This window comes from Amblyomma mixtum, chromosome 2 (assembly GCF_055824585.1).
Source record: "Amblyomma mixtum isolate Tamu chromosome 2, ASM5582458v1, whole genome shotgun sequence".
NCBI lineage: Eukaryota > Metazoa > Arthropoda > Arachnida > Ixodida > Ixodidae > Amblyomma > Amblyomma mixtum.
The window spans coordinates 251,185,683-251,200,167 of NC_143013.1; the positions used below are offsets into that span (position 1 = coordinate 251,185,683).

The 14,485-nt window shown below is 45.0% G+C and overlaps 1 protein-coding gene across 4 annotated transcripts in view; it reads left to right on the top strand.

The window, feature by feature from the left end:
• The window catches only part of Pitslre (cyclin dependent kinase 11B pitslre), a 46,108-nt gene extending 31,963 nt beyond the window's left edge, over nucleotides 1-14,145 (top strand). For all 4 annotated transcript variants that reach the window (XM_089573502.1, XM_089573504.1, XM_089573503.1 and 1 more), the window contains 7 exons: nucleotides 1,361-1,482; nucleotides 4,785-5,012; nucleotides 5,485-5,592; nucleotides 8,246-8,362; nucleotides 8,844-8,992; nucleotides 9,401-9,590; nucleotides 13,933-14,145. In XM_089573502.1, the coding sequence (XP_089429628.1) occupies nucleotides 1,361-1,482; nucleotides 4,785-5,012; nucleotides 5,485-5,592; nucleotides 8,246-8,362; nucleotides 8,844-8,992; nucleotides 9,401-9,590; nucleotides 13,933-14,037 (1,019 nt within the window). In that variant the 3' untranslated portion in view covers nucleotides 14,038-14,145. The remainder of the gene's footprint in view (nucleotides 1-1,360; nucleotides 1,483-4,784; nucleotides 5,013-5,484; nucleotides 5,593-8,245; nucleotides 8,363-8,843; nucleotides 8,993-9,400; nucleotides 9,591-13,932) is intronic.
• Nucleotides 14,146-14,485: the final 340 nt, after the last annotated feature.

Consider the following 14,485-nt stretch of genomic DNA (forward strand, 5'->3'; position numbering starts at 1 on the left):
CTTGTGAATTTACTTACAGGATTTGTGTAGCGAAAGCTACACTGCTATAGCTGGGACACATTTCGCCATGAGCCTCCGAATGACCTTGAAACGATCTTGAGATAAGTCACGGCTAGTGTTGTTGTGCACATATACCTAACCATGTGGTCACTGTTGACCTTCAACCTTGAATTTCGACCTTGCAAATTATCGGCAAAGGCAGTAAGAAAGCCACGTGGTAATCGCGTTGTGTCACGTGATTCAATTCATAGTTTTGACGTCGGGTATGGGGTGTATGTATATAACCAGAGCTATGCGCTTGACTCAGTCAGACACACTGGTGGAAGGGGAGCACGCTTAAGAATCCTTCTACGTGTGCAACTATCCATGTTCCCTTTGTCAGGCTGTCGTAACGGCGTCAAGATCTTAGTCTCTGGCATGAGCCTGACCATCGATCAGTCTTTGTCTCCATCAAGCCAATCAATGAAGATGAATAAGCAGCTGTGAAATGTGGGGGAGGGGGGGAATTGAGGAAACAAAAAATGTACCAACGATAACCTATGCTTAATCATGCTTATGTAGCTTTCACTACGTGAAACTCAGTTCGGCGAGTTGAACTGCTGCATTTTTTTTTTGTTTACTGAAAAAGCAGGGCTAGTGTATCGCTGAAGTGGTTATGTCTAAGTGGTTACATCCAAGTCATGCCTCACTAGAAGCTCACTTTTTGTCAAATTCACCATCATTTGATGTGCCAGTGTCATCAGCAGCACATTGGCTGTGAGGGACAACATGAGTGCTGCCGCCGGTGCATTTAGTGCATGTTTTAAGAATTGAACTAGTATGGAAATTGGACTGTTTGTTGAAAAGCGCACTTATTTGGCCCAATTGCTACATTTTTTCCTGTCAGAGTAAACAAAGCGCTTGGGGTCAAGATGACAGCACCAGAGAGCACACTCTTTGTCTTCTGCTGTTGTTTCACCCTCATGCTGTTTTACTGCTCTTACTCTAAATTGTTTATCCTTTCTAAACTACTGTCACTCTGAAAAAAACACTGTGACCCTGTGGCTTTTGGGGCTGCGATGCAACACATTAAACAATTGAACCCCAGGGCCTCAGGGGATTAAAGAGCGCAGCACACCGAGAACACCACTTGTAAGACAGCTAAGCTTTTTGGATGGCAGCACCAAGGGCCTGAAGTTGTCGGTTTCAAAGCTATGCGGACAGCATGTTGACTTTCTCTCTCACTCTCTTTCTTTTCCTAGTGGGGAATGGGATTGAGATTGTGTTATTACTTGTGTAGAGGGCACCTGTGTGCAGTGCATCAGAGTGAGTTCATCGATTTAGCTTTGACAATGTGTCATCGTTTTTGTGTCCTCCCCAGACGAGATCGTTGCGCTGAAGCGCCTCAAGATGGAGAAGGAGAAGGAGGGCTTTCCAATCACGTCCCTGCGAGAGATCAACACCCTGCTGAAGGCACAGCACCCAAACATTGTCACAGTCCGGGTAAGTGCCTCTGGCGTCAGTCTTGCAGCTGTGTTGACATGCTCACTTTTGACAGCTAGCACAGTGCTGCTTACCGGCTATGCCATCGCTTCCTCTTAGAGCTTGATTCCGTCAACACAAAAGCAAGGATTGTTTCCTGAACGCAATCTAAAGCTTGTTATGACTTGTTCTAGCTTTGTAGTCCAGGACCTTGTGAGGTCAGTGCTCGGGTCAGATTTCATGATGTCATCGTACTCCATTGTTAAAAGCAGTGAATACGCATGTTATAACCTTGTTTTATTTTTGTTTTTGTATGCATGTTCTGGGAATGTGAGAGATCTGGGTACAAATCGCATTTCATAATGTCACAGTGTGTACATCATTGTGGAAGGCAGTGATTAGAGAGAGAGACACTTAGACTGGCGACTTTGGCACATTTTAGAGCAAAAGCTGTTTACAGGAAGCCTTGTACAAAACATGCATTGCCGTGTCGCACTAGTAGGCAATAGTTAGAACACTGTACACCAGGAGTGCTGCATGTAGCGCAAGTTTGCACCGCCACCATAGTGTGGTACTCTGGGTGCTCGCTTTAGAGACTAAAGTGAGGATGAGGTGAGCGCAAGAGTGAGGCGGCGTGTACAGGCAAGCTTTCAGTGAGTTCAACAATTTACGCAGTTGATAGCATAAACATTGTGCCACGGATGGAGTCAAGCAATAGAGTGAGGAGGAGGTGCACAGCACAGGTTAGAGGGGTAGCATGCTTGCTTGACGCCATGCTTGCATTGTGCGTGCAAATGAGTGTGCACACAAGTCTCTTATGTCATACCTATGTTATACAGTGAAAGCTCGTTAATTCACAACTCGTTAATTCGAAATTTTGGATAATTCGAAATAGTTGTCGTGGTCCGGTCCGCAGTGCATAGAAGTCTATGCGCTTAACAGCTCGTTAATTCATTCAAAAATTGGCGCCGCCACCGATAATTCGAACTGCGCGCCGCCAAGCGTCGCTGTTGGAAACCATCGTTGGAAGCTTTCACGGCAGAACGATAGATGGCGCAACCATCGGGGCGCCGCTACTGTGCTGGAACAAGTACCAGCCAGTCTTTTGTGCAGCAGCTCCTTCGGGAAACGGCGTAGTTGGAACTCGTTAGCCCTCGTTTTTCACGTCGCTCGCAGTGAGTTTGTGTCCGCGAGATGTGTTCGCGTGGGAAGTACTGCGCCAAGACGGTGAAGGAGAAAGTTGCGATTTTACGCGAAGTGGACGAACGGAAGGCCAGCAAAGTGGAAATCGCGAAAAAGCACGGAATTCCGCCTAGCACGTTGTCGACGTACGTCCGGAATCGAAAGGCTATCGAGGATGCCTACGAAGCCGAAGATTTCGCCAACAGCAGGAAAAGGCTCCGATTAGCAAAGTATCCAGAAATTGAGACTGCTGTCATCACGTGGGTGAAAGAAATGAGAAGCGCGGATATACCGCTGAGCGGCCCAATTATTATGGCGAAGGCGGCCGATTTCGCCCTGCGCATGAATGTGCAAGATTTTGTCGCCTCCGAGGGGTGGTTTCACCGCTTCAGGGACAGACATAATCTTGTCTTCCGGGTGTTGTCCGCTGAAGCAAGAGAAGTAGACGCGGAAACGTGTGCGACGTGGCGAAGCGGTGCCCTGCAGCAGTACTTAGAGAGGTACTCGGCACAAGATATATTTAATGCTGATGAGACGGCTATATTTTATAAGCTTCAGCCTGACAGAACAATAACATTTAAAGGGGACAGTTGCGCTGGCGGCAAGCGCAGCAAAGAGCGTATTACTGTTTTGGTCGCCGCCAATATGACCGGGACGGAGAAGGTCCCACTTTTTATAATCGGGAAGGCACATAAGCCTCAATGTTTTAAGAACATCCGAACACTGCCGACTGAATACGCCGCCAACAGCAAGGCGTGGATGACGGGCGATTTGTTCAAAAAATGGCTGCACAGGTTCGACCGGAGGATGGAGCTAGCCAAACGACAAGTTCTCCTCATCGTGGACAACTGCTCGGCACATAAAGTCGACGCCGAGCTGAAAGCCACAAGGCTAGTCTTTTTACCTGCCAACACGACTGCGGCCTTACAGCCGATGGACCAGGGCGTCATTAGAAACATTAAATGTTTCTATAGGCGCCACATGCTCGAGCGCATGGTTTTGTGCACAGAGAACGACAAAAGCAGCACCATCACATTGCTCACAGCAATGCATATGTTGGTGCGTGCATGGGAGCAGGTCACGCCGACCACAATTGCAAACTGCTTCCACCACTGTGGCTTTGCTGCCGAAGATATACAAGACAGTGGCGATGACGGAAGTCAGGAGCCTCTGCCTGCGGCTGTGCGTGCCGTACTTCAGGAAGTCAGTTTTGCCGATTACGTCGAGGTAGACAGCGGTGCAGCAGTGTGCGGTGTCCGAAGTGACGATGACATTGTCGCTGAAGTTGTTGGGGAGCAGTCCGTCCCAGAAGAGGCAGAAGACGAGGACGACGACGAGGAGCAAGAGCCCGTGCGTCCGTCCGCGGCTGAAGTTATGGGAGCGCTGAATGTCGCGCGCCTCTTCTTCAGCTTTCAAGAAGGGGAAGAAGACTCCCTACGTAGCATTCGCGCGCTGGAAGACCGAGCGACTACTCTGGCTCTCAGAGAAAAGAAGCAGAAGAAGATGACAGATTTTTTTGGTAAATAAATGTTTTCCATGCCCTCCGGTCTTCAAACGCGTACATTTTTGCTCACTTTCATTAGTTCGAATTCGGGTTAATTCGAACTGACCTGGCGGCCCCGTGGAATTCGAATTAACGAGCTTTTACTGTACCTTTAAGCGGATGACATGAACGATTTTCCAAAGGCATGTGTAGAGGCACTGGTGTACGCTGCATTAACCAACCGATGTGGATATGACAGAGTGTGACATCACAGTGCTGATGTAAGCAGTAGTTTGAAGCATCGTAGACACCAGGGTACACTGCATGGTCGTGCTGTGTGTACCAAGCTTTCACTGAGTTTAACGATTTGCGCAATAGCATAAAGATGATCATCTTAAGCTAGATAGACGAGCGCGAAGTTTTTGTTTACTTTCTGAAATTCGCAGTTTAACGTTGTTGCTTAGTGTCAGCTTCAAGAATGCAGAGTAAAGTATTGTCATCCTTGTTGTTGCTTCCACTCTTTTTTGTGTTTCATTCTAAAAGTGATGTGTGAGACCTCGGGCATGTTTTGGGTGGATATGGTTCTGTGGCCATGGTTGAAGATTCATTTTTAATTTTTTAATTAGTGGTTCTATAACTGTGCACAATGTCTGTGCAGGAAATAGTGGTGGGCAGCAACATGGACAAGATCTACATTGTCATGGACTATGTGGAGCACGACCTAAAGAGCCTGATGGAGGTGATGAAGCAGCCCTTCCTGGTGGGTGAGGTGAAGACGTTGATGCTGCAGCTCCTGAAGGCTGTGGCCCACCTGCACGACAACTGGATTCTCCACCGAGATCTCAAGACGTCCAACCTCCTGCTCAGTCACAAGGGCATCCTCAAGGTCAGTTGAACTGCATGGAGCATTTATGAACATGTAACACGGCCTTTTGCTTTACTTGACGTGATGCTATTTCAACTCTCTTAGCACTGGCATCTTGCACATTTTTTATGGCAAATTGCTTGGCGCTCATTTCCTGAATCTAGAGCCTTCCACTATGACGTCCTCCCTCGTAGCCCTATGTGCAGTTTCAGGGCTTTAAATCGTACCGTTCCAAGTAACCTGCTACTCAAAACACTGAGTTACTCAAGTACTACCCTGGTGCAAGATGGATTTCAAGAGGATGTTGGTACAATTGCTTCCATAAAGAATGTGCCCAATTATTAAAAAAATAAAACACGGGTGTGTTGTGCATTGCCTTGATAGAGCTGAGCCACTGGTGTGTTGCTAGCCTGTGATGTTACTGGCTTAGCCATTATTTCCTAGTGGTCAGTTTTGGTATGCCTTTTTCTCTTTTTTTTTTTGGCCTTTTCAGGTGGGCGACTTTGGTCTGGCTCGAGAGTATGGGTCACCCTTGAAGCACTACACCCCCATCGTTGTTACGATGTGGTATCGAGCACCAGAATTGCTTCTTGGGATCAAGGTGTGTATAATTCCTTTTATCACATGTTGCATTGAGGTGGCATTTTGGGGTTGGACTAGTTGGTATAGGATGACCAAGTTCAAAGGAATAGCAGAAATGGCATGCAGGTAGCCTCTCTTTTAAAGGGCCCCTGCCCACCCCATAATCCCAAACACTCTCTACCTCACTTTGAGCGAGCCTCCTCTCCTTCCATTCCCTCCTCGAAATTTTTCTCTCCCGCTCCTCGTCGAGTAGGCTCGGCAAGGCAAAATCACCCCTTCCTTCTCCTGTGTAAGCCGGAGGCGTGGTGTCTGTGGAGTGCGTCACAGGGCGACGTCATGGCCCCGCCTTCAATAGAATTCTTTTCTTGGTTTTTGCATTTTCTCCGCACACTGAACGATCGAGAGGCGCGATCGGCTCGACCACCTAGACTTGTTAGCGAGCGCATCCTTTCATACATCTGTTTGTCATTCCCAGTTAACGAGCCACCTTTTCATTTTCTTTTAGGCCTCCCCACCGTTTCACGAGCGGAGGGGCGGAAGTCGGTTGTGTTCGAAACACACGGCGAAGCGCGGACCCGGCAACCGCCCGTTTGCTTTTCTCCATGCGTGTTTGTGTTCTGTGTGTTTGTGTCTTTTCTCCGCTCCAAAGCATATGTCATTCATTGGAGTCAAGGCGTATGCAAGATGCACGAAAGATAAGCGGTGTGTGTGCGGAGCGGTCAAGTGGGCGAACGAGGGAAAGGCTCTGCTGCACTAGTAATTAAAACCTTGTTTTGGAGGGCTTGCATAGAAGAAAAAAATCTGAGAAGGGAGCGCGTACGCAGAGCGGTTCGTGAGGTGATCACGGCGGGGGGAGGGGGGATGGGGGGCGAACCAACTCCCTCAGTTTTACTATTTTTTACTTTTTATGGCTAGGGTTCAAGGCTGTCGCCGCACGCTCCCTCCGCAGTTTTTTTTTTTTTTGTTCCTTCATGCGGGTTTGTAGGCATGAGCCAGAACAGAAGGCGCTGCGGAAAGCCTTGTGCAGACGACGCGACGCCAAGGCTACGCCCAACCTTCTCCCGTCAGTCAGAACGATGCACCAATGGAGTGCCTTTAGCGAAAGTAGCCCCCCTTGACGTCAGCGGGGTTCAGAGTAGTGGGCCGGGCCCGTTTTTGTTGAAGGAAAGAACGAGCGGGCTTTGATTTGAATTTTCACAGCTTTTCGGGGCGCGCATGGCTCTAGTATTTTGCAGAGGTTATCTTCGATGCCTCATCTATGCAGTGGGCTTGTTTTTCAAAAATGTCCAGACCCTGGGCAGTGGCCCTTTAAATGCCCCTAATAGTGTTTGCAGTCTTGGAACGATCGTTCTGCACTCTGAGGTCACTTTTGCCATTGTTAGAAGAAACTACAATTTTTTTTCTTATTTTAGCTTTTTTTTTCAGACCACATGCACAGAGTAGCCAGCTGATTTTTCGGACTCTAATAATTTGAGCTTGCGTGATAGTTCGGACCTCACTGAGGAACTGTCACGCACATCATAGGAACATGTAGTAAATTTTTCACAACTGATATTTTGGACTTTATGGAGTCGAAAAGTTCAATTTGTCAGACTAAAATTGACGCCGGCAATACTGTGGAGATCGTTTTTCAACTGAAAATTCGTTTTTTCAGCTTAACATAGACGCGATCAGGCATCGCTGCCAGAACCAACCGGTTCTCCACCGCTCTGAAAGGATAGAGTCAATTGGACAGGCTGGCCTGGATAGGCTTGACTATTTGTTCTTCATGGCTGGCACTTGAGATAATTGTGCGCTGTTCATTGCCATCGAGATGGCCTACAACGCGCGCACATGATTGCTTCGAAAACGAGACAGCTGCAGTATCCACTGCGGCTTGAATGGCACAACCCGTGGTGTGGGCGAGGGGTAGGGGTTGCGTGCATTCTTTCACTCATGTCTTCCCATGACTACCTCTCTCGGTCGTCACAAGCGTCGTTGCCCATGGAAACTGGCTGTTCTTGCTTCACAAGGCACATGCATTCGTTCACGGCATGACCTGGGGTCGCGTCGCACTGTCTGGTATCGTGACGTACAGTGATTCTTTCCTGACGCAAGGTGGTGCGAACATGACGAAAGCATGACACAGGCGAAACGTGGGAAGTGGCGAAGCCAGTTTCTCGCAGAAGGATTATTTTTCGAAGCTCACAAATTTTTCGGACTGTTCGATTATTCGGACCATTTTCTGGGTCCCACCGGATCTAAAAAATCGGTCGGTGACTTTAGTCACTTTTTCATGCTCCTTCAGTTATGTATGGCACCACACATTACGTGGTAGACATGCCACAGCAAATGCTCGTAGATTTTGTTCGCATTCGTAGCTGATGCGTTAGGTTGTGTATGCAAAACAGAATTTTGGCCTCAAGTTTGGCGTTAGAAAGGTTGTCAAGGGAGTGCTAAAATGAGCTTCAGTTGTGTGTGTGTGTGTTGTAGAAGAATCTGTATAAAAAAGCATTGGACATGTCGACTGTGTGACTGGCTCTCATGGTGCTTTAAAAGACATCCTTGAAACTAAAGCTTTACTAATTATAGGGTATTTCAGAATTTTCAAACAATATGCTGTGCTCGATGTTTGTGTTTCTGGCATGGAGCATGCTGGGACAGTTGTGCAAGAACTGCATTCCCCTTCGCAGGAATACTCAACACCTATTGACATGTGGTCCGTCGGCTGCATATTTGGCGAGCTGCTCACAATGAAGCCGCTATTCCCAGGGAAGTCAGACATCGACCAGTTGAACAGAATCTTCAAGGTGCACCATGCATTTGCTAACATCTCTTTACCTTTGCTTTGCTCTTCAGTTTTTGTGGTTCCCAGTAATGGATGTCTTGTGGAGCCCTCAAGCATCAATAAATGAAAAGGGACTGGAAGTAGACGTCTAACGACAACAGAGGATAGTTTGTGCATATAAGCAGTCGTGGAAGATTGCACAGTCTATATTTTGGCTTGTTCTTCAGTCCATTATTCTGCAGCATTGGAACACTCAACATTTTAATGATTTCTTTCTACATGTGCAATTCCCAGAATGAATCGTATTCAGTCCATATCTACTTGATTTGAATAAGCACACACTGTTCATTGAATTTTGTGATCTAGCCAAGAGAAGAGGGCCTTTTTAGTAGTTCTGTGCCCCACTCCCCCCCCCCCCCCTTCTTTATGCAAAATGACCAATTCGCATTTTGTACCATTGTCAAATGCTTGCAAATTTCTTGTTTTTTTCTTGCCTTGAATAGGACCTTGGCACACCTAGTGAGAAGATTTGGCCCGGCTACTCCGAGCTGCCACTGGTGAAGAAGGTCACCTTCACCGAGTACCCCTACAACAACCTGAGAAGCCGGTTCGGCCACACACTCTCAAACCTGGGCTTTGACCTGCTCAACAAGTGAGCGCACTTCAACTGATGCGCCTTGGTTTGCGCTTGCTTCGGCTCACTGTCGTGGCCTGTCTCCAGGGATGTGAAATGTCGGCGAAGCTTAGTATTTATTGTGCATGCAATACGCAGTGGACATGGGAATGACAAATAAGGTGAGGGGCAGATAACCACTGGTTCTTTGGACCAACAGAGCAGATTCCAGAAGCAGGCAAACGTAGTGGGAGGGTGGCAGATAGTCGAGTGGGCAGATGAGATTAGGGTGTTTGTGGATGAATGGGAATAAGGATCGCCTCTGCTGTTACAAGATAGACGCCATTAGGAATCAATTGAAGTGGCCGTTGTCCTGCATGGGATGTAGGCGATCCGGCTGACTTTCGTAACACTTCGTAGCTGGGTTCAGTGAAGCTGTTTGCGCAGGTTTTTGACGTACTATCCAAGCCGTCGCAGCACAGCGGAGGAAGCGCTGCGTCACGAGTTCTTCAATGAAACCCCGGTGCCCGTGGACCCCTCCATGTTCCCCACGTGGCCTGCCAAGAGTGAGCTCGGTCACCGAAAGGCACAGAGTCCGAAGCCTCCCTCTGGTGGCAAGCAGTTTGCAAAGCAACTGGCAAGTGGATTGCCTCATTACTACTTGTCTTGTGGCTTGTCTTGTCTTGCGTGGTATAGCATGCGCTCATGAGTAAAACAGGTGAAGTCATGCCACCTCACTTCTTCACAATAAGGAAAGCTCTGAATACAACAGGACCGGCTTTTTAGCACTGTATGCTCAGAGGTGCTGTTTACAGCTTGCAAGGAGTGAATCAAATGAAGCCAAAATGATCTTATACCCATAGGGGTGTTTTTTTATGATTATGATTATTCTGAGCCTGCTTTATTGCCTGATTAGTACAGAAGCGGCAGTTGCAGATTGATGGAGATTCTGTTTTGACCAGTCAGGCAATTCTGTGTTCTCGGAGCACAAAGCTTTGGATGGGATCAGTGTAAAGCACATAGGTCAGTGCTCGGTTGTTTGACTGAGAAAATAACTGTGATGGCAAAGTGGTATGTTTCATTGGTGTGTAAAACACTGGGAAGTAAGGCGCTGTTCTTGGGAATTTGTCTCTAGCGGACAGCCTCTCTTTTTGAACATAAAATGCTCAGAGGTGATGTTCAGCATCCAGTATGCATTTAGCGATTCCGTAGTGTATGTTTCAGAGTAACAGGGATAGTGTCTTTCTTCTCAAGGGCATCAGAGTCTTGCTAAATTATGTTCCAAATAGTGCCACTGAATTGGCAGATGGTGGAGTAGAAACTCATTCATTCATTCATTCATTCATTCATTCATTCATTCATTCATTCATTCATTCATTCATTCATTCATTCATTTTATTTCTACTCTTGCTATACAAATTACCAAAACACTGACTGAACCCATAGCCAGAGGCTAGTGTGGGGTTCAGAAACAAAATATATGAAGGCAATGACACAGCACTTGTGAAAAATGAAAAGCACAAAATCACGGCGAAAGACCCAAATACATCATACAAGGAAAAAATAAAATAATGTGCATTTTACAGCAGAATGAAAAAAATATTTCATGAACAACATGGTACAACAGACACAAACCGAAGACAACTGTCACATATGTCAAATAAGGCTCATAAAGTATGTTCGCAATGCTCTATTTGTTTCATGGGACTGCTTTATTTCTGGGGGTAAAACATTCCAAACCTTGGCTCCTGAAAACTGCACCAATCTTTCGCTGTAAACGTTATAATTCGGTGGTAGATTAAAGTTACTATATGTAAGGTTTCTTGTGAGTCGAGAAGATGAGCGAAACAGGGAGGCATTGAAAGGTTGATTATATTTGACTATGTTGTTTGCACACACCGCTATCTTTAAAGAGCGCAAAAGGTCAAAAGGAAGGATATTTAATAACTGGAAAAGTGGTTTACTTGGCTCGGTATACTTGCTTTGTGTTACAATTCGGATAGCCCGTTTTTGTAATTGCCGGATAGGATCAAGGTAAGTATTGTATGTCAAACCCCATGATTCTATACAGTATGTTAAATGCGGGCCTGTAGTAAGGCGTAACAGCCTGAGGCCAACTTCGAACAGACGGCGTTAATCTGATTTTTCCAGTGAAGATGTCCATCTAGAATGACTCCAAGATACTTAAATGAGTGTGTTCATTCAAGTGAGTGGCCATTAATAAAAATGTTAATTTGGTTGCTATGGATGACTTTTCCTCTTGAGCTAAATACTATATATTTGGTTTTGCTTGAATTAATTGTTAGCTTGTTGGTAAAAAACCAGCTTGAAATTTTTTCCAATTCAGTGTTTGTTTTTGCTTCTAGATCCTCATGGTTGTCAGCTGTAACTATGATCGCAGTGTCATCTGCATACATTAAAATATCCGAGCAACTTAGGAACTTCGGCAAGTCATTCAAATATAACGAAAATAATATGGGCCCTAAAACAGATCCTTGAGGAACCCCTGTCTTTAAATATTGAAGGCATGATATAATATTATTCATAATTACAGCTTGTTGACGGTTTTCAATGTAACTGGAAAGTAAGCGGTAGACTTCACCGCGGAATCCATAATGGTTTAATTTGTTGAGCATAATAGCGTGATCCACGGTATCAAACGCTTTCTTTAAATCAACAAATACAACGGCGGCCAGTTTGTTTTCATGTAATGCTGTATTAATTAACTGAGTCAAACTTAGGACTGCAGATGCCGTTGAATAGTGTTTTCGAAATCCATGTTGCTGTTGACAGAGTAAGTTATACTTTTCTAAAAATTTGCAAATATTGTTAGATAGAATCTTTTCGTAAATATTATTAATAACACTTAGGACAGAAATGGGTCTATAGCTTGACGGGTTGGATCAGTCTCCATCCTTGTATACCGGGACAACTTTGGCAATCTTTAGTACGGAGGGGTATTTTGCACATTTTAATGAATGATTAAAAAGTTTGCATAATATGGGTACCAAGATATCAGTGTTGTCCTTAAGCAAGCGTGGGTAAATTCCATCCAGTCCGGCAGATTTATTACCTGGTAAGCTGAGAATAATGGATGTAATTTCATCGGGTTCGATCTCAAACATTCCAAAAGTATTGAGAACTGGACTGGATGCAATATATTGTTGTTGCGATTCAGGAAGTTGAGCAGCTAATGACGGGCCGATATTGGTGAAAAAGGAATTGAATATTTCTGTAGTATTGCGATCTATTCTCTCCGGAAGAATCCGCCGCAAACGGGGTTTGCCAGCGACTTCATTTATTATTTTCCAGACCTTATGTGTATTGCCGGAAGCCTGTTCAACGAGACACGTGTAATATGATTTTTCACGTGCCCTCATCATCGACACGGATCTATTGCGCAGGCTCTTAAATTGGTTTAGATAGTAAACATTATCTTTGTGTTGCCTCCACTTGCGGTACCACGTATCCTTTTCTTTTAGAACGGCCAGGATTGGCTCAGTCATCCAAGGGCATAGTGGCACTTCGTAAGAGCGAACACTAATATTTCTGCTGCACTTAGTAACCATTTGAGAAAGCATGTCTATTAGGTTACTAAATTCTGTATCAACATCATCATGGTATATTAGACTAGGGTCGACGGCCAATATATTTTCATTCAGTAGTGCATAATCTATTTTAGATACATACTTCTTGCTCTCACTGTGTCAGGCAGTCCAGCCCTTGATGAAAACTCGAAGCTCGAGTCAGGGAGCAGCAGTAATGCAGGAATTAAGAGCAGCCTGTTTTCTTCAGCACAGCAGCACATGGTGTTCTACTAGCCACTGCCTGAAATTCCGTACTTACACTCTCAACAATGAGGTCGCCTGTAGACTACCTTTTATTTGTTTCATTAATAGTTTACTATCATTTATTTGTTTCATTAATAGTTGTCCTTGGTAACGTAGTCACAGCTGCTAAATTGTTTGCATGACGCTCAAATTTAAATACGGTATTGCAGGAAAGTGCTACAAACATGCATTGTTTCCTCCTTGTTCCAATCTGCAGTGTGTGCAAAGAGGTGCGAAAGTTGTACCTGAACTTACACTTGTCGGTTGCATGCAGTCACCTAAAAGTACATCTGAAACAAGCGTCTGTATTCGCAGCTGTTCTTTGAGCTGAACCTGCTGTCGACAGCCAATCTATGACTCTTTTTTTATTCATCTTATTGATCTGTGAGGTTGTTTTTTTTTTGCACATTGGGGGACAAGGACCTTCATTGAAACAATGAGTCATTGCAATTGGCTAGTGAAGGTGGCTTATGATTGCAATATATATTTAGCATTTCATTTCCTCATTCTTCCTAGCTTGTGAAAGCTCTGTTCTCATTGAAGTTGGCCTCTTTCTCACTTGAACACGGTAGTCAAATGATTTTGAATAACTTCGCTTTGTCCTTAGTGTCCCTTTGATCGCAGTTTGCTGTATAACGCATTCATATTACTAGTATATTGTTCGTCGGGTATACTTTATGCTCTACCAGCTTACCCAAGCTTCCACCCTAGCAGAACGATAGGAGTCCGAAACTAATCTAGAGCTCTCTACTACAGTATGTATCTTAGCCTATGCTGTGTTGTTTTGGCATGTAAAAACTCATGAATTCATCCACCGTGTCTTTTTTGTGCTGATTTGGGTCACAAAAATTTACCATTTCCAGCCCTTTGTGTTTGCTTCCCTGGTTTTTTGAGATCCTGCTTTCTTGCATTCCTCATGTTAACATCATCAGCTGTTCGGTTAGGTTTGTGCTAGTTTAATTCAAAAACTGTGCATACTTGTGAATGCTATCATGGTGCACTTGTTCTCATCATTCTTGAGTGAACTTTGCTGCTCACATATGGACCTTGAGAGATTTGCTGCATTCTTCTTAGTCTTCACTTTCTTGTGCTTTTTGGTGGTGAAAATTTCACTGTGTGATCTTGTGCATTTTTTTGTTTCCTCTTCAGGGCGAAGGAGACGACGAAGGCCTTCTGGCGGCAGCAGGTTTTCACATGAATATTCCCAGCAAGGGAAGCTCTGCAAAAGGTACAGGCTTCAGCCTAAAGTTTTAACATCACCATAAGCGAACAGTCAACAGGACCACTCTGTATATACACAGCATTATAAAAATACACCCCACAATTGGCCAAGAGACCATTGTTAATAAACTGTCACTTGCAGCCCGCTGGCTTTTGTCCGATCTCTTTCTTTTCTTTTTTTACTTGAATGTCTGGAAGAGGGTCATTCATTTGCAGCGAGACGCAGAGACAAACCAGTGATTGAATTTATGCAAATGGATGGAAAAAAAAAATCCTTTATCGGTTTGTCGTGCATTTACATTTGAACCTCGATGTTAGTCAAACGTTTTGGGAAGTCTCCCTAAGATGAAGTAGCTTTTTAATAAGGGAGTAATTACTCATTAGAATCCACCCAAGCGCAGCCATACGGCTACAAAATTCGTCCTGTTTGGATGTTCGAACCTAGGGTGAGAGTGAATTCAATTCACTCTCTCATTAAAAT